The following is an 18997-nucleotide window of genomic DNA, read 5'->3' as shown; positions in this document are numbered from 1 at the left end:
CGCATGGTTCACCAGCAAAATTTGGTTTTAGTATTCTGCTTGCAATTTTCCTTACCATTTTTAGCCTGCCCAGAATTTAAACCACAACACCGAACAGATTGAACTGACAGTCAGTGGGGAATGGCCATTCCACAGAATGGTTAAGCAAAATCAGAACTCTACGACTATCACTGGGACATGGCGCCTATGGTAAACTGCCATGAAATTTAATTCACTTGAAATGTCACAGTAACATCCCTCATCTCTACTTAGAGGTTAGATTTTATTATATGTGGTAAAACGCCATAAGCAAAGCACCTTCAAATTAACTTTCAGAATGACCGTGCCCATATTATAGCTACCTCTGACAAAAAGTAACTATTACTAGGATTTGTTAGCCCCACCCTCCACCAAAATAAAGCATGAACAAGACATTTGATGCACTTGCCATAATAATCTGCACTATGTAATGATTAGACAACCACTGTAACAAACATGGCATATTAAGTCAGAACCAAAAGGCTAATTATGGTTTATCACAAAATCAGGATAACAATATTAGTAACAACTTACATTGTGTCTTGGCCTGCTCCAACCCGCAGTGTCAACCGTGGTATTACAGGTGAAGGGGCTGGAATCGATAACTCCACTTTCGCCTGCTTAAACAAAATGCTTTGATTAGATGAAAGGTAAAGTTAGTTATAAAAATCCACTATTATGATTACTCAAATCTTTTCACCAGATCTATAGCCCAGGCTGCTAAACATGGCCTGGTTTATGTGATTACAAAACATACCAATTTATTCACATCCAATTCTATATATATATATGGGTAGAAGATTCCATGTAGCAATCACTCATGGACCTCTGGTTCCCTTAAAAACAAATATGCCTATTCATTCATTTTAAGCAGTGCACATCGAAAAACAGATTATTATTAATACTGTATTAGCACTATGTTAACAACTGTAGTACTATTATGGTGAGCAGCAATTGCTTTAATTGAGTTTAGTCGATACTTAAAAGTCCTTTACATCATGTATAGGATATTGGAAATGTTTTGTTCTGATTTTTAACTAAACTTGATCTCTGTCTATACTATTAAGTAAAGGATATTTTGACAGGTCAGTCAGAAAAAGCTGAGGTTGTACAACAGATGTCAGTAGAGAGTACCCATTTATGACTTTCACTTGAATGAATAGCTAATTTTTACAACAGAGATTTAAAATAAGCCTTTTCATTTTTGGGCATATGTGACAGGATGGTTTAATTGTCACTCTATCAAGGAGTTGGTTTTACAGATTTGTCTTGGAAGTTACTCCTATTGTCATTAACTCATCATTTCTGCGGTGGCTAAGTGGTTAGCACTCCTGCCTCACTGCAATTCCCGACCATGGCCTTATCTGTGAGGAGTTTGTATGTTCTCCCCATGTTTGCGTGGGTTTCCTCTGGGTGCTCCGCTTTCCTCCCACACTCAATAAGGCAGGGACTAATGTGAGTTCTCTGTACAGTGCTGCGGAATTAGTGGCACTGTATACATAAATAATAATCTGACCACCAATCTTACTGCTACCTGGCTACCATACTATACATCACCATGGTGCCCCCAGTTGCAGGAAAACAGTCATTGCCAATACCAGGCTTCCCTAGCCACAGGACTGCTGTACAGTGGGCAGTGTGTTAACTTGAGGTGATTAAGGTTACCAGTAGCTAATTTTTCGGCAAATTATTTCCTGGTCCCAGGGTAGCCGACTCCTTTTGGGACAATATATCCATGTTGATGTGAGACATTCCTTGTTTGTGGAAGGTGGCCAGGTCTTTAAATCAGCACCTTTAAAATCATACAAACCAAATAGGATGACAAATGCTGACAATTCTTGAGCCCCTGGGGTCTGTAGCATCTGCCAAAACCTGTTACTCAACTCTAGAGTGGAAATTTACTTTGCTTCTGCCAACGCATCTAAAAAACCCCCATCAATGTGGGGCAGAGGATAAGCATCAGACACAAACACAATGTTCAACAAACGATGCAAAAAAAGATGCTAGTCTACGCAAAAACGCATTGACTTGTCCTTCCTGAGGATCCACATAGTGTAGGCTGACCATGGAGGGTGAGATGCCTTGGATAAGGCCTAGCTCCAGCATCTCTTAAACCTCCCTGCATATACTCTCTCAGATGAAGCAAGATCCAGTAAGCAGGATGCCCAATTGGCCTTTAGTCATCAGTTTCCACGTGGTGCATCACTAAGGACGTTCCTACTTAACTGTGAATCAAAAGAGAGCACTTAAAATCAGTGCTGTGGTCCTCTATTTGTACCAAGTCGCTTGCCCCAACACACTAAATGTACACCGCCCTTACAGAAAACAGTGGCTACTTATGGTATGCCTTCAGCATGTCTATATATGGTGGATTCCCAGATGCCTAACATCACTATCAAATGACACCCCATATTGATGTAGTGTCAGGTATTAAATTGCGTATGGTCCAGTCCAGGCAGCCTAGAGCTTGTTGGACATGTGGGCACCAATTTGTCTACCTCAATAATGCTAGTGTGTTTGCTGTGACCAGACCAAGTCTTCATCTTGGTCTGAGCTTCTGCAAGCCCAATAAGATTCTCTAACTGATCTGGGAGACTGGCTCCCTTTTCCCAAAACTCTGATTCTATCTATCTTGGGGAGAATGTACCCGTTTCCCTGATCTACTAGGCAGAGGACCTACTATGTCTATTGCAACGCAAAGAAAAGGTCCCATAATGATATGCAAAGAACTTGAAGGGCGCACAAGCAGTGGGATGCCCAAACCGCTGACAACCATTAGAATACATATAAAGGTCCAGATGTCCTGACAGGCAAGGACAAATTTGTGTGGCAGTCATGTTAGTATTCGGTCCATTCTTCCGGTGTCCAACTAGAGGGATTTTAAGGGCAGCTGAAAATAGTTGCATGCAAAAGCTCAGTTGGATCACAAGTTGAACTTGTTCCCTGAAAGACCTCTCCCTTTCTACCTTCCTGGCTATCCTGTCCATCAGCCCTCTATGCCAGTTCACACAGTCCACGTCTATCCCTGAAATGTAGCTTCCAGCTTGGCACCTCATTCCTTAATTAAATTGATCAAAAAGCTCCATAGACTCCCTCCTATGGGCTCAACTCTCTATCTACAAGGTAGGATCACTCTACAGGGGGGCTGGGACACGTCTGTAATATCAAGGGTTACCAGTGTCTAGCAGAATGGGCCCAGTCGTCATCATTATTCAACACTGGAGTTGGTTTCTTACTAGGGAGAAGACCATCACCAGGCAACCCCACATGACCAGTCTTAACAAGAAAAAATATCCTCTTTGTTGCTAGGGGACATTGACTTTTCCAAGAGTGAAGACCTCACTAGGTAGTCTGGATGGTGTGGCAGCTACAGCTTTTCCTCAGAGCTTAACGTTGCTGTTGCACCACCTCCTGTAGAAAACAGCTTGATTCTGGGTGAAGGGGGTAACCAACTCAATCTGCACCCCTTAGCCAAGATCAATCCCCATTTTGTGGTGGCTTTTTGCAATACAAGTAGCTTTCTCCACTTAGTAACTTTCTTCAATGCCCCAACACAGTTGTGCCTACTTGAGTAGGAACACTCTTTATTGTTATCTAGTCGTTAATGATCATTCCTACTGGTTCTACTGCCAATCGCCAATTCTAAATGCTAACTGTGCATTAGTAGGATGCCCCCCCTTGAAGGAGAATAGTTGCTGCCACTACCAGGCTCATTTGCCAGTACCTGGAACTGATGGGCATTACACCACATCAGGCTCTATTAGAATACATCCAGAGCTGCAGGAAAGGGGTCTCAGAGCTGCTGTTCTCTGATCCTCATGAGGGGAAGCAATTTTGGACCCCTTTCAGCTACTTGCTCCTGCAGGGTTTATGCTCCCAATGCAGTTCTCTTGCATTCCCAGCAGTCGGGAGCAGGTAAAGCAGCATAGGACCCTGGGACAAACAATATAGATTTAATCTACTTAACGTTTTAAAACAAATATACAAACATTTTGCAAATCATTTTACATAGCGCTACTGCACCCTGTGTAAGGAGGACGTAAATGAGGGTGCGTGTGGGCAAGGGTGCTTTGAATGACAGAACATTAAGAAGCATACATAACAATTCAATTCAAATTATTTTTGCTATCTTTACTGGAACTAGGATCAATGTCTAAGTTTGCTACAGACAGGTGGCCAAAGATGGACCAAATACAGCTGCCACGGGCTCTCTTCTGGCATGTCTTTTAGGACCACCACATAGAATGATAGTGGTAATCTCTAGACAGCATTTACTAACATGCATGAATCAATGGATTTGGGCTGTTTTTTTTTTTTTTTTACTGTGCATCGCAGAGGTTTTCTGGCCACACTCACTGCAATATAGAGCCAACTAGCATAATATTACACATGACTTGGCAACTGGTCTAATATTGTAGCCGGTTTAGGGCAACAGACCTAACAGAGGTCCTCATTACATTTTACATTACACACCCAATGACATACTCCCTCTTATATGCAATTATTTTGTAGTAAAACTTTTTTTTTTATGAAAACATTATTTCATTGCACAGCTTTGCTTTGCATAGTGAAACGGGCACACTACAAAAAATATATACCCTATCAAGATGAACAAAAGCTGGAGAAGGCTCCTGTTATTATCTGCTTACTGCAAAAACAGAGTTGCAACATTTACTCAGCAGGGCACGGTTTGGTCCTCTGGTAGTGAATGGGATATTGGAAAAAGAAAGACAATGTAATCATTTCAGCAAAACAAAAATCTAAATTTACATTTTCATTAGCACTGCTGCTGTGTTAATGTTTTATCTCCATTTTCATTAAGATCCAATCATTGCTTGGCTATAATATTAATTTATCATGAGCTGTATTTTTAATTTTAGCTGTTTATTCCAGTGCTTCTTTTTTCTTTCGCAAGTGAAATCTTAACATTTTGAGCTAAATGGACAACTGGCCCTTTGGGAACTCTAAAAACCTGGCTGGGAGTTGTTTCATTTTTAAGCTTCCCATATCACCATAAAGGCAAAGCATTGCAATACAACACCATTTTGTAAATACATTGTGAGTGGATTTGTCTAGTTTTATGTATAAGCAACCCTCCTTTCACCTGAACTAATACTGGTAGTCTTATAAACCCTTTACTGCCATGTGCTGCATTTTTTTGCTAATCTTCATGGATTTAGCTCCTTTGCCACATACCTCGGGGCACCAACTGATAAAGCTTTAACTCCATATTGCTCCCAAAACCATAGAACAGCAACAAAAAGCTATGGAAACATACTTGCAATTTAAAGGGGAACAAGTTAAAAACCCTGACTTGCAGGAGAGAGATGGATTTAAGAAACACTTATTAGCTATTCGCTATACAATTTAATTCAGCATGGGAATCCTTTGTGCTAGGAAGCTTTACAGTTTATCTTCTTAAAAAGGGGCTTTCTGATGGCTAGTGGGCAGGCCTGTCAATTTAATCTGTTATTGCTTTTATCAATTTCTCACTCTTTTCTAAATCTTAATAAAGCCAAGACTCCGACAACAAGAAAAATACACTAGTTTCACAATTCGGATTGTATATTTAGGTGAAATTGTACAAATAATTATTTGCAAGTGACTCTACAGTCTGCTGTATGAAGCTTGGACAAGTGCATGATATATAAAAGACAATGAACGTTGAAATACTTACTTTGTCATGCTTATGTTTTTCCTTATCTTTGTCTTTCTTGTCCTTTTCTTTTCTCTCCTTCTCTTTCTCCTTCACTTTCTCTTTGTCTTTCTTTTTCTTCTTCTCTTTCTTTTCCTTTTTCTTGTCCTTCTCTTTAGGTTTCTCTCTCTCCTCAGCTACCTTTTCTGGAAGTAGTGGTGACAAGGAAGGCAACAAAGAGGGTAGTCTTACTGCATTTGGAGTACTTATCATTGGCAGTGAAATTTCTTTAGGTGTTAATACAGGAGTTGATGGCACAGCTTTCAGCTTTTCTTCTTTGTTTTTGTCTTTACCTTTCTCTTTTTTATCTTTATCCTTCTTCCCCTTATCTTTCTTTTTATGTTTTTCTTTCTCTTTCTTACCACTACTCTCTTTTTGCTTTGGTTTTTGGTCAGAGTCATTTACATTTTTTAACATAAACCTGTGCATCTCAGTATCATCATCTCTGGCAGAGTCCTTCCACTGAAGTTTTGAATCTTTGCCACCATCTTTATCTTTGTCCTTTTCCTTGTTTTTATCTTTGTTTTTATCCTTGCTTCGGTCTTTGTCCTTCTGTTTTTCCTTGTCCTTTTTCTTTATCTTTGTTTTCAAATCTTTCTTTGTTTTTTTCTTCAACTCTACTGGAGAAGTTATTTTCACCTTGTCCTCATAGGCTTTAACAAGTGGTTCTGGAGTAGGAGGAGAGGCAGAAGGAGAAGAGAAGCATGGTTGACTGATCGGCATATTTGGTGGAGTTTCTTGGTTGACCTTTCGGATCACCTCATTTATTGAGTCATCCATCGTCCATGAAATATCAGAGCTAGATGTGCCACCTGAAGCAGGCAGTGGGGTGCTACAAGCCTTGCCAATACTGCTGTTAGTAGCTGAAACCTTAGGAGTAGCTGGTTCTGCTATAGTAAGTCTTTTGGGACTAGTAAAAACTTCACCCTCAGATTCTGAACCTGAGGGAAATTCAAATGGATCAGGTTCTTGTTCAGCACAAGCTCGGGCAATTACAGCATCTATTGAATCTTCAATGGTATTATCAGTCACTGATGGTTTCTTGGATGGACTTTCTGTGTTTAATTTTTCAGAATCCTGTGGTGATGGATTTTGTTTTATTTGTATGTTTTCCCTTACAATTTTGTCACTTAATGCAACTATGGGTATACTGCTTGGAGTTTCCAATTTTATAGTTGGCTGAGTATTAGATGCAGGTGCTTTTGGACTTTTGGGGCTTTTAGGACTTTTGGCACGTCCAGACTTTTTCTCTTTAGGTCCACTTTTAGGTGACTGAATAGGGCTGCCATGAACTGTAGCCAGTGGTGTGGATTTGAGAGATTTTGGTTTTTGCCCTGGTGAACCTTTTGATTTTGTTTTGGAGATCAATGCTTTAGATTCTGATGGCTTGGAAGAGGGTGTCTGAGGCTTTAAAACAGGAGACAGCATTATTGGTTCTGAAGAAGAAAAGGACAAGTCAGAATTATCCTGTATGTGAGTGGGTGAAAGAATAGGAGGAACCTTTTGAGCATTTATTGAACTAAGTGGTTCACGTGGTTCCAATGTTCCATCCAAAATCTCTCCTTTAATATTGGCTAATCTTTGTCGTTTTGCAAAAGGCAGATCTAAGGTTTCTGGACTGTCCAGCGGTCTTTTACTTAAATAGTTTTCATCATTAACAGTTTCATCATCTTCCATCTCTCCTTCTTCTTCAAGAGGAACTTGCATAGCTTCTGCAGATGTCCCACCATCAGTGGGTACTTGCTCCTCTTCTTCCTCTGTAAAAAGGTAAGTAAAGTTGTATTACAGTGGGCGGATCCAAAAGAAAAAGTAGATGAAAGAAAACATAGAAAAAGTAAAATATTACTTGCAGGATCAAACCGGTATGTTATTGTTTTATGACAAGCAGAACACACAACATTGGATCTGAAAATGTACATAACAATGATATCCATGTTCTCCCCAGCACCTTTTTCCCGGATGCTGCACCCAGCTGTTTTTACTTGCCACCTTGCTCATTGAGCCCAACAGAGTCCTATTATAATAGAATAAAGCATTGTTTCTCCTATTAGAACAAGCACTATCTGCGCACTACAGCCAGCATTGTGTGTCAGACCACTGACCACCAGTCTGACCAGTCCTGGCAAGTGTGGGCAATAGCCTCCAAAATGTTTCAATATTATTGCAAAGTATAACAACCGCCCCCCACCATGCTACTTTTGAATGCCACCTGGCTAGCAAACGTTTCTGCGGAACACACTTGATATGATGTATTTGTAAGTAGAATAGTTTGCAAATAACGCATATAGTTAAAAAAAAAACCCGCAAAAAAACAGACTACAATATATGTGTATATATCTATCTATCTATATCTATATATATATACACACACACACACATACATATACATATATACACACACATATATATATATATACACACATATACACACACATGCACACAGTCATGTGGGGGGAAAAAAGTACACACGCCTCTTACTAATCGGTGTTTTTACATATCAAGATTATCACCAAGTCCTAAGACTTGATAAATCTAACCGCATGAAACAACTCACAATTAACATTTTTTTAATTTTTCATTATCTATTCAATAAAAGATACCATGAGGCATATTGAATTAGCTTTGCAGTGCGTGGCTGCGCAGATAAAGTGACAATACGGTATCACCACAGATTTCCCTTCGTAACCCTACAATGTTGCGGTAACTGGACAGCCAGATGCTCCTCCTGATCAAGTCATCATCAAGAAATGCTACCACCACTACATAAAAGCTGAAAGCTTTGGTAGTGCAGTCCGGAGCATTCAGGGTTTTGTTCATACCATGCCAAAAAGAAAAAATACAAATGTAGTGATCTCAGAGTAGCAATTGCTGCTGCTCATCAGTCTGGAAAGAGCTATAAAGGTTATTTCCAAAGTATTTGAATTCCATCACTTCACAGTGAGAGAATATTTTCAAATGGAGAACTCTGAAGACAGCTGCCAAACTTCGAGTAGACTTCCTAACAAATTTACCCAAAGATCAGACCATATGATGTTCATTTACAGGCCTCTGTCAACACAGTACATTTTAAAATGTACGAAACTACTTGCAGAAAAAGACTAAACAGATATGAATTTCATGAAAGAGTAGCCAGGAGAAAGTAACATTTCCCCAAAAAAAACCCAAAAATCAAAAATCACAATATGGATTGTATTACATTCCCATGCAACACCAAGACTTCTGGAATAATGTCCTCTAGGGAGACAAGCTCAAAGTGGAGATGTCTCATTTTAATGCGCAATGCCATGTTTTTGATTTTCACCAAAGAGCATAAGAACCTTATACCAACCGCCAAGCATGGTAGTAGTTGAGTGATATGGAGTTTTCCAGCCACAGAAAACCTCACAATTGAGCCCACCACAAACTCCTCTAAACCATCGGGTGTGCTTACTTTTTTTTTTTTTTTTTTTTAACAAATGACTTCTAATTGAAAATACTTTGATGGCATAAATGATGACAAGGTAAATTCTGTTATTTGTCATGTGACACTTCCTCTCTCTCCACACACGCAATATATATCTACCTATCTCTATCTATCATACATAACGATTAGCCACAACTTTAAAACCACCAAGTGAAGCAAATAACATTATCTCATTACAGTGACATCTGTCAAAGGGTGGGATATATTAGACAGTAAGTGAACTGACAGTTCTTGAACTTGATGTCTTGAAAGCAGGAAAAATGGCCAAGTGTAATGATCTGAGCCTCTTTGACAGGGGCAAAATTATGTGGGTGTTCCAGGTATGCAGTGGTAAGTACCTACCAAAAGTAGACTGAAGGACAACCTGTGAACCTGCGTCAGGTCAGGGGCTCCCAAGGCTCTCTGATGCGTGTGGTAAACGAAGGTTAGCTGTCTAGTCCAATCCCACAGAAAAGCTACTTACACACAAGTAGATATATTCATAGTATGAGCATGTAAGTGTTTACGTGTGCCAGATGTATGTTACATTTGTTTTTGCCACACAAGTGTTAATGTAAGCATCAGCCATAAAATGTTCAGTTTTTAAAATAATCCAGATTTCTGACATATCTATACTATGCACCTACTAACAATCTTATTTGCATGTAGCCACAGGAGAACGAATGCTGGATACACAACAAACCAGGAATGACACTGAATATTATAAATGGACTAATATATATGGTAATACTGTTGTATCACATAGCTGCAGAGGGCCTTGATAACTGTAGGACTCTGGGGTTTCTATGACTACATACTAGACCAGTCTGTTTACAGAGACTTGCTGCTGACACCACATGCGTATTCCAAGTGCTTTGCCTTTGTTATTTATGATATGGTTTATGATAAGGATATATCCACCTATTTTCTCCGCCTGTCAGATACAATAAATTGGTCTCGTAAATCACTACATCTGTGTCATTCGTGATTACAGTAACATACTATTTGCTAGTACAGTAGGAGGAAATTGTTTTTAGGAAAAAATGCTCACACATTCTCATTTACTCCAGTGAAAGCAGTTCTGAAAACACTTGTATTCCAGCAATGCAAAACATGTAGGTACACAACCTTAGATACTAAGGTATAAACAAACTATAGTGCTGCTATAAACAAGCAGGTGTATTATACATACTAACCATAGTTGCCCACATTTTCAAATAATTTCCAGGTACACTTCAGCTGATGAGCATGGTAATGCCTAGACACACTTTGGGGAAATACAAACCATCATGAAATGTTTACTACTTGATTTTAATATAGTGTACACACATTGAACTTCAATAAGACATAAGAATATAACTATTAGAAAAATAGGAATATTTCCAGAGACAAAACTTTAAAAACCCATGACTGCTATGGGGAATTAGTGAGGGTCCTACAACAGTGCAAAAAAGGTCAGAGTGCAATTAAAATAGCAACCTCTGATAAGGAAATTATATATAATACTCCTAGCCATCCTATGTTTTTTGCACAAGCCACTACATTGGCAGAAGCAGCGTTGGTGGGATCTGGGTTTTAAGCACAGTGCATATGGTATTCACAAATACACAAAATACACAAAATACTTTTAAATCCAAGATAACTACAGATTCTATGAGGGAGATTGAATTCAGCGCAATGTGTCTCTGGAACGTCCAGAGAGCCATCACGCCAATGTTATGGCAGGAATCTCCACTTATTTTTCCGTGCACTTGATAGAGATGCGCAGAAAAATAAGGGGATTCCTACTGCAATGGCTGGCAATGCGCGCTGTCGGTCATCGCGATGTCCGCACGATACATCGCCAGCAATTGAATCTCCCCCTATTTAACACTTGCAGAATTTAATTCAATACGAAGTCCTGTAATCTTTGTGCATTATGCTGCTGCATCTATTTCAGGGTACCCAAGAAAACAATTCAGCCTCATTATAAAAATACATGGTACCAAAAGAAAATAATGTATTTAGCAAAACTTGCAATAGGGCATGTAGAAGCAATACGTGCTAGTAATCTAGACGGCGGAAACCCCTGTGCAAAATGAACTAAAGTTGTAATATCTAATAGAATAAATAGGAAATAATATTTTCTCCTTTAACAAAATAGGATTAGAAATGGAGAGGATTGCTCCTCTCCATTCTCCAAATAACCCATGTCAATAATATGCCCCAGATAGAGAGCTTGTTGCATCTTACTCTTGGCTAGGTACTGCAATACCAAAAGGACACTCAGCATTCTGAAAGCCCTGGGCTCCTCATGACATACACAAATGAGTAAGGCCTAACATTTTATATAATCTCTTGTGATGACTTTACACACTTCCTTTACTTTGTATTGTATTTGTTAATGCCATTTGCCATATGTTAATACATAGACAGTGATGTAATTTGTAATAGTTAACACACCTGTTACAAATCATGTTATTATCGGTGCATCATGTGTCATATGTATGTAACCATTTCATCTTTGTTAGCCTGGACAATATATCAATTTCTTGCACTTAAGTAAATTTTTATAAAATAAAAATGTTCTAGGTCAAAAAAGGTAGCAAGTGTAAATCTCTAACATTCAAGTATTCCTGCATAAGGAAATAATGTTCACATTGAACAAGTGGAACAAATATGACACAATGTTAACAAAAATATATTACTGTGTATAAATCAATTAAGCCAAAGAACTTTAGAAGAAATAAAATCTACACAGCTATTTTTCAGATCTTTTTCGTCACTCTGTTTGGCAGTAAACGTGGATATAAAACTGTTAACTAGTTCAACGGATGCCTTCCTTTTATTGCAGGACTTGCCCCACTGCTCTCAATGACCTTGACAAAATTCTGGAAAAATATCTCAGGACCTGGGGCTCTAAAGCTATTTTAGAATTAGCTTAGAATAATTGTCCCACAATATGAGTTTCTTGATTAATTGCTTCAGATAAGGTCTCGTTTTCTTCGCTGGCCTCCAGTGGCTCCCCCTTATTTCCCATAACCGCTTGTCTTGTTCCTCTGTACACTGAGAATTGCGAGGAAGAAAATCAGATACACCAATTCCATTACTTAAGGATTAGCTTTGAGATAACCCTTCATATTCCATTTCTGTCCATTATTAGTGTAATTATTTAATCAAGTTTACTTAGTTTGAAATATGCACTAATTGTTTTCAAAAGCTTATTAGACAAAAGTATAAAAGGCTTACAAAAGGCACCGGAATGGATCCGTTAACTGCATTAAAAAAAAAAAAAAAAAAAAAAAAAACAAGGCATGCACAACTTGCCTTACAAATAAATATATCTATATATACACCCACATCAATACATATTTATACATTGTGTATGTGTGTGTCATATATATATATATATATATATATATATATATATATATATATATATATATATATATATATATATATATATATATATATTTATTTTGAAAAGCTACCCACGTAAGCAAAGATACAAACTTAATTGCTCGGTTTACTTATATGAATAAGTGAGAGCTGCCACGTGGGTGGTAAAACAAAAGCAAGATTATTGTCATAACCTGGGCCAAAACATCCAATTTATTTATTTGGAAAAACATGCTTCATTAAAAAAGGCAGCTATCAGAGTAGTACTACACCAAAAAGCTTTATATTATACTATATTAAAATTACCTATTAGAGCTCTTTTAGAGATTTTTTTTTTTTTATTAAATTGGGCTGTTAAGTATTTTGGTGTATTTAGACAGCAGAGAACATGCATTTTATACATACTTGTTACCATTAACTGATGCAGTAATATGGAGAAGATTCAAACAGGAATACTGCTAATAGTTACTTACCCACTATAAAGTTTTATTTTATTTTCATGCTCTAACATTATTTCCAACATGTCTATCTGCACCACATAAATGGTAAGCGTATGAAAAATGCAATTATTTCTACAAACCAAACTTTATTAAAAAAAACAAAACCAAACTGTTCAAGAGTAAATATTTTATATATTGTACTCAAAAATTAACACATTTTCTAGAAGTGCTAAAAATAGTGTGTGCCGGGTATCTGTACAAAACATCCTGAATAATGTTAACATTTTAAATATTAAGGGGTTAACTGAAGCAATGAGGTCAAGTTAATATGTGTCACCGAGGAAAGCGCTGCATAGTGCAACAACAGGTTATAATTAAAGCTGGCTTAATTGGGATTGTCAGGATTTTGGACATAGTGTTTAAATAAATGTAAACCAATGATCATGTTACAATGTACCACTAACAATTAAGCTTACCAGCTATGATTCGGTGAGGTTTATGTAAACTTTTTATGACCTTTCCACTGAAAAACCCCTGCAGGAAAACGCAGGCAGGCAGAATATCTAAATCAATAATAGTTGTGTTTAGGATGCTATAGTTCTGCTGTAACCCCACCCCCCTCCACCCCACACAGTCATTTCACTTATGAATCACAGTTTTACCGAAAAACACAGGTATAGTCTTCGTTGGTTAAAAATGTACATGTAAATGTTCTATTGTAAGAGTCGGATAGGAACTGGCACTATACGTGTGTCTCCCACATATCCCCCCCCTTCACACAACTGTGCATGTGAGAAAGTCCTTACAGGTTAGAAAAGGGGGATCCAGGAGAATGCAAAGAGCAGCAGGAAGAGGAAAGTGGCAGGAGCAGGGAGCAACTCATCCCAACAGCTCCCTTAATAGGTGGTACCAGGTGTCATTATAGGAGCATAAAGCTGAAAACAGGTATGCATCTTATTCACTAAAATCTTACACAAGTCTTTATGGGAAAAGCCTACACACATTATACAAGCAAGGCAACACACAATCCACTGCTTCAAAGATTTCTGCTTGATAAATGGTAAACACAGTTATGAAACTGGGCATAATATAGTAGTAGTATACAATGGGCATAATTATGTAAAATATTATTTAACCATTATTTCCTGTTAAACCTAAATACATATTTTACACTTCGGTAGACAAACTCATTGGTTAAGCACAGTCCATCTTGTTTTCAGGAGATATAGTAGCAGAGAAAAAAAAAATTATACATACATGGCTAATTAAAATTATTATATTTATTTCTATGGAATTCCTTTCTACAACTGTTAAACATGTAATGTTTAATATTATTCATTATATTTTAAGTAAATCGTTTTAGCAGTTGTCGCTGAACCAGAAGACAATGCTTACATTATATCTATTGCTTGCTTTATAAATAGTATGTCAAGTGTAGCTCTAATCTTTTGTTTAAATCAAGTACGTTACTTGCATCAAATGGCATTAGAAAATACATTCTTTAGTCCAGAAGTGACAGAGTCTTAAGATTGTTTAAAATATGAAAAATGCATATGCAGACTAATGTGGCCTATAGCTCGATAAGCAGTGAAATAAGTAAAAGTATTTGTTGACCAATACGCGAGACAGGTTTTTTTGGGTTTTGCTGTCTAGGTATAAGCCACCAAATGCAGCGTGCCAGAACGCCTCTGTGTGATACGATACCAGGCCAGATTTGTCACAAGATTTAATGGGCAACATTAGAAACCTCTTCAAATAAGTTCAAGACCTGAATTAAATGTAAATTATAATTGTAAATTAAACAGATAAGCTTAAATTCACTTTGGTTTTCAAATATACAAATACCTACTAACAAATTTAATTTTGCTTTGTAACAATATTTTAAATATGGGTGTTTCAAACAAATGAATTAAATGCAATCTGCCTTAGCAGCACCTCACTGTCACCCATACCATAGGCGGCCAACCAGGCATTGCGAACTGAAGGTATCCGTATCCTTGGGGAGAATACTCCAGCTATTATTGTCTGCCCTCCACTTCATTTCTGTTTGCACGACTATCACCCGCACATTACCATCAAATTAATGATCTCTAGGTCTTCAGGATCACGTTGGTGTGTATTCTATTCAGATTTGAAGAGAGGCTCTATGTGGATGATCTCTAGAATACACTGCTCAGTCTTACAGTGTAAATAAGTTTTATTTCTGCATCTTAATCTTAGAGGTTCACGCTACGGTTTCTCAAGTCCATGTTTATAATCGATATGTCCACATACCCTCATTTTAAAACGGATTTTGAATACACACAGGTTTAAAACTCCAAACCTATAGTAAGGCCGGGCAAAGCAAAATGGTTGAGCCCAAAAAAGTGAAAAAATTTTTAATAACAAAAACATATGGTAACATACCAGGCTGTTCTTAAATAGCTATATTAAATGTAGACTTTGTGCATATTGATAACATAATTCTATAAAATAACAAAAAACTAAATACCTAGTTTTACTAACCCCTTCACCTCTCTATTTCCAAATAGTATTACCTGCTCAGTGATTCCACAGTTCTGGTGGAAGGATTAAAAAAATAATAATAAATAAATATTTGATACTTGTTCTCACTTCATTTCAAATACTTTGCAAATGCTGCTACAAGTAAAAAAAAGAAAAAAAAAAAAAAATGACAGAGACTCCAATAATTAGACAAGGCTGTGAAAATACCTGCATGTTTGGGCCGGACAGACTGGCTCCACTACAGGGGTCTGGAATGTGACTTTTCTTTTGTTTGCATTATTTTGTCTTGAAACAAGCACTTGTTTTATAAATCATAAACTTAAATGGGAACCGTGCCTGCAAAATGCTACCCACAGAATGGTTAAAAAAAAATAAAAAAATTTAAGCTGTGAACTTTAGCACATGTACAATCCTTAAGATAGAAGGATACATAAACATGTTAACATAGAAACTACTGAAACAAACTAGTTAAATAATCAACACAATTTTACAGTCCCTTACATACAGTATATTTACAGTATGCTGCATTTAATGAAATGTGTGCCTTTAAAGGAGTCACAGTATCCCATGTGACCCACTGCTGCCACTGATACCGTTTGAAGCATTACCTAAAATCTCATATGAAAGACTGTTTTGTAACTATTTATAACACATCCACTATTACAGGGCATAAAGAATTATAAATTAATCTTTGGACAAACTAAATGGACTCTAAAGATGAGGAAACTGGACTAAACACAGGTCCTACTTAATGCTAGAGTTTTATTAAATATCCATTACTTTACCGAGATGACCCTCTTCCATTATGTAAAAACCATCTAGAGAAATTATACATATACTGTATATGGCTATCTATAAGCGGTGTGTAGAATACCCAGTTAATTCATTTTTGCGTTGAATGCTTTCATATTGTTTGCAACACAGCAAAAAAAACAAAACAAAAAACTGCCACTCCTCACAACCTTACTTAAGCATGTGCCTTTTGATCATGAAGATTACAATGCCATGCAATTCATCCATTGAAGAAAAAAAACTACATAATATTGGCTTCTAACTATTTATTTTTACATTTTCTGCCCCTGTCAAAAAGTCTGGCGCCAGCTGAACACCGTAAATAACAAACTTTGGCTATAGAACGAACTACAGACACACTAACATGACTTTCATATGCCCTCTGTTTTCAATGTGTGGAATTTGGATGCTCAGGTGATGCTGTATTCTACCAGGTTACATCCTCTGTCATCAGTTATTGAAGTCGTCTTCACAATACAAGCAGCCATTGCAACCAGACTTTCTAGTTTAAAACTGGAGTCTTAACAGAGCCCGTATCCAGTTGATATCATAACAGGAGGCACAGACATCACAACTAAAAATATATACCAACACTAAAGTGCTACCTACCAAGCTGTTCTTTAACAAATATACATACACTAATACACTACTTTGTGGCTTCACCAAGATGGTGGCAATGGGCCTGGATCACTGCTTACATACAGGAGGGGGAGACGGAGCAGGAGGGCACAGAAGCATTAAGGAGCACGCTACCATCAATTACAGAAGAGGAGGATATAAATGGGGGCAGGACAGAGTGGTCCTTTCTGGAGGACAGTGGAGCATGAAAGTCCTTGTGAGACAGAGCAAAAACATTAAAGCCAGGAGGGCTGGGGGGAGACAGTTTACACAGAGTTGCTAAGAGTGTTCAGGGGGACACATTTCACAAGGGACCTCTCTATGCCAGTGAACTTCCAGGCGAACCAGTGAAGTTTTGGTATTGTGGACATTCAAAGCTAGTCCCTGGCCAGAGAGGGAGTCTTTTGGCCTGGGAAAAATGTGTGTGAGCAGAGAGGACTGCAAACAAGAGGAGGTCCCTGCTGATTGCAGCTGAGCCATGCTTTCCATGCCTCCATGGTCACAGATAAATCGGCTCCCAGTTGAAATATATATATAGCACAGAGAGAGAGACAGATGAAAGTGCAAAATTCAGGAACAGTATGGATTTGCGATTACAGCATTGCATACTTGCATTATCAAATTACACAGACAATTATTCCCTGTTAAGTCTTTTTATGGAGGACTATTAAAAAGTTATCTACTGAACAGATCACTGACATTCACTATAACCTCGGTTATTTACAAAGTGTACCAACAGTGCCCAACGTTTATAACGGACTGTCTTGTTTACATTACTCAGAGTGTAAGAATAAGTGTGGTGCTGTTGATGCCCTTTATTTGGGTTTATTACATGTGTATGAGGGATTAATGCTTCTGCGCTTACTGACCGAGCTGTAATGACCACTCAGCCCTTTGTGTTGTTCACGTGAACAGTTACATTCATCATTAAGGGTTGTGCTGAATCAATCTAACTCAAGTCAATTCTATTGATCCATTTTTCTTTTGTCTAATTTTATTTTACCAAAAAGAGGAGATTCCTGAAGAGCAAGAAAGCTTAGTGTGGGCATATCATGCTGACTGTCAGAATCTATCTAATATGCATGGAGAGATGCGAATAGTGAGCTGATTAATAACTGCATTATAGCTGTGATTGAGAGTTGTATTGTAGATTGATCTGTATACTGTATCATGTAAGTTACATACAACCTGCTACAATTGTGCCATCTATTAAACTCAAGTCCCCTTTCCCATAGTAAATGTACCAGGGTGGCTTTTAGTTATATCCTGTGTGGTGGTATTCCTGAGAGGTATGTGTAGATTCAAAGGGGGTCTGGTAAGACAAACTACCTACAGTGTGCAGCAAAGAAGACTTAGATGTAGGCATTGTGCCATCAAGAGAGAAAATGAGTAGTCGAAACACAGCATACCTGCAACATGCTGTCTTCACACTACTCGCTTCCACTCTTGATGGCACATATACAAAACACACAAACTTTTGGTTTACCCAAGAAGATGATAACATTTGTTGAGTTTGTTCTTTTTGGGACCTTGAGCAAATCTACAAGACCCTTGTTACAGGTCTTCATCATAGAGTAGTTACAGTAGTTGTTAAGCTTCAGCAAAAAAAAAGTAGAATTGTTTTGCATTGTAGATCCAGCAGAAAACTACCTTCAGAGATTCCTGAGCACTCATACAAAACCAAACTTGATAAAAGTGTCTTATCAAAAGGTGTAATCTAGACAAGTTAATGGATTACTCTGGCAAGCATATGGCACAAGGGGAAAAGTGCATTGAGTTAAGCAGAGTTTCAGTGGTCTACTTATGTCAGCAATATGCCAAGCTGAACATAATCCTCGACTGCTTAACTCTAAACTAATGAATCAGTATAACTGCCTTAAAAAGGCCTCTTGTACATTCTTCCAAACCCACTCACAATGAAGTGCTGGTAAGCTATGAATATGGCTTGCACTATGCTGACACCATATTAATTAGAAAGACACTTGAATGCTCTCTACAAAAAAATGATGCTGATGTTCACCATAATCATGAATGTTGTGTGGGCACAATAAGGGCACATATACACAGACCGTCAATGTGCATTCTGTGTTTTAATGGAAGATTAAATAG

General features: G+C 37.8%; 1 protein-coding gene across 3 annotated transcripts in view; it reads right to left on the bottom strand.

Moving 5' to 3' along the window:
* The window catches only part of TAF3 (TATA-box binding protein associated factor 3), a 91056-nt gene that overhangs the window by 12912 nt on the left and 59147 nt on the right, over positions 1–18997 (bottom strand). For 2 of the 3 annotated variants that reach the window (XM_075208600.1, XM_075208602.1), the window contains exons 3-4: positions 5696–7470; positions 553–638 (exon numbers count right to left, since the gene is read on the bottom strand). In XM_075208600.1, the coding sequence (XP_075064701.1) occupies positions 553–638; positions 5696–7470 (1861 nt within the window). The remainder of the gene's footprint in view (positions 1–552; positions 639–5695; positions 7471–18997) is intronic. The other variant, XM_075208601.1, reaches the window with a different exon arrangement.

Source organism: Mixophyes fleayi, chromosome 4, assembly GCF_038048845.1.
Source record: "Mixophyes fleayi isolate aMixFle1 chromosome 4, aMixFle1.hap1, whole genome shotgun sequence".
NCBI lineage: Eukaryota > Metazoa > Chordata > Amphibia > Anura > Limnodynastidae > Mixophyes > Mixophyes fleayi.
The sequence above is the reverse complement of the archived record's forward strand: the minus strand, read 5'-3'. Positions and strand labels throughout refer to the sequence as shown.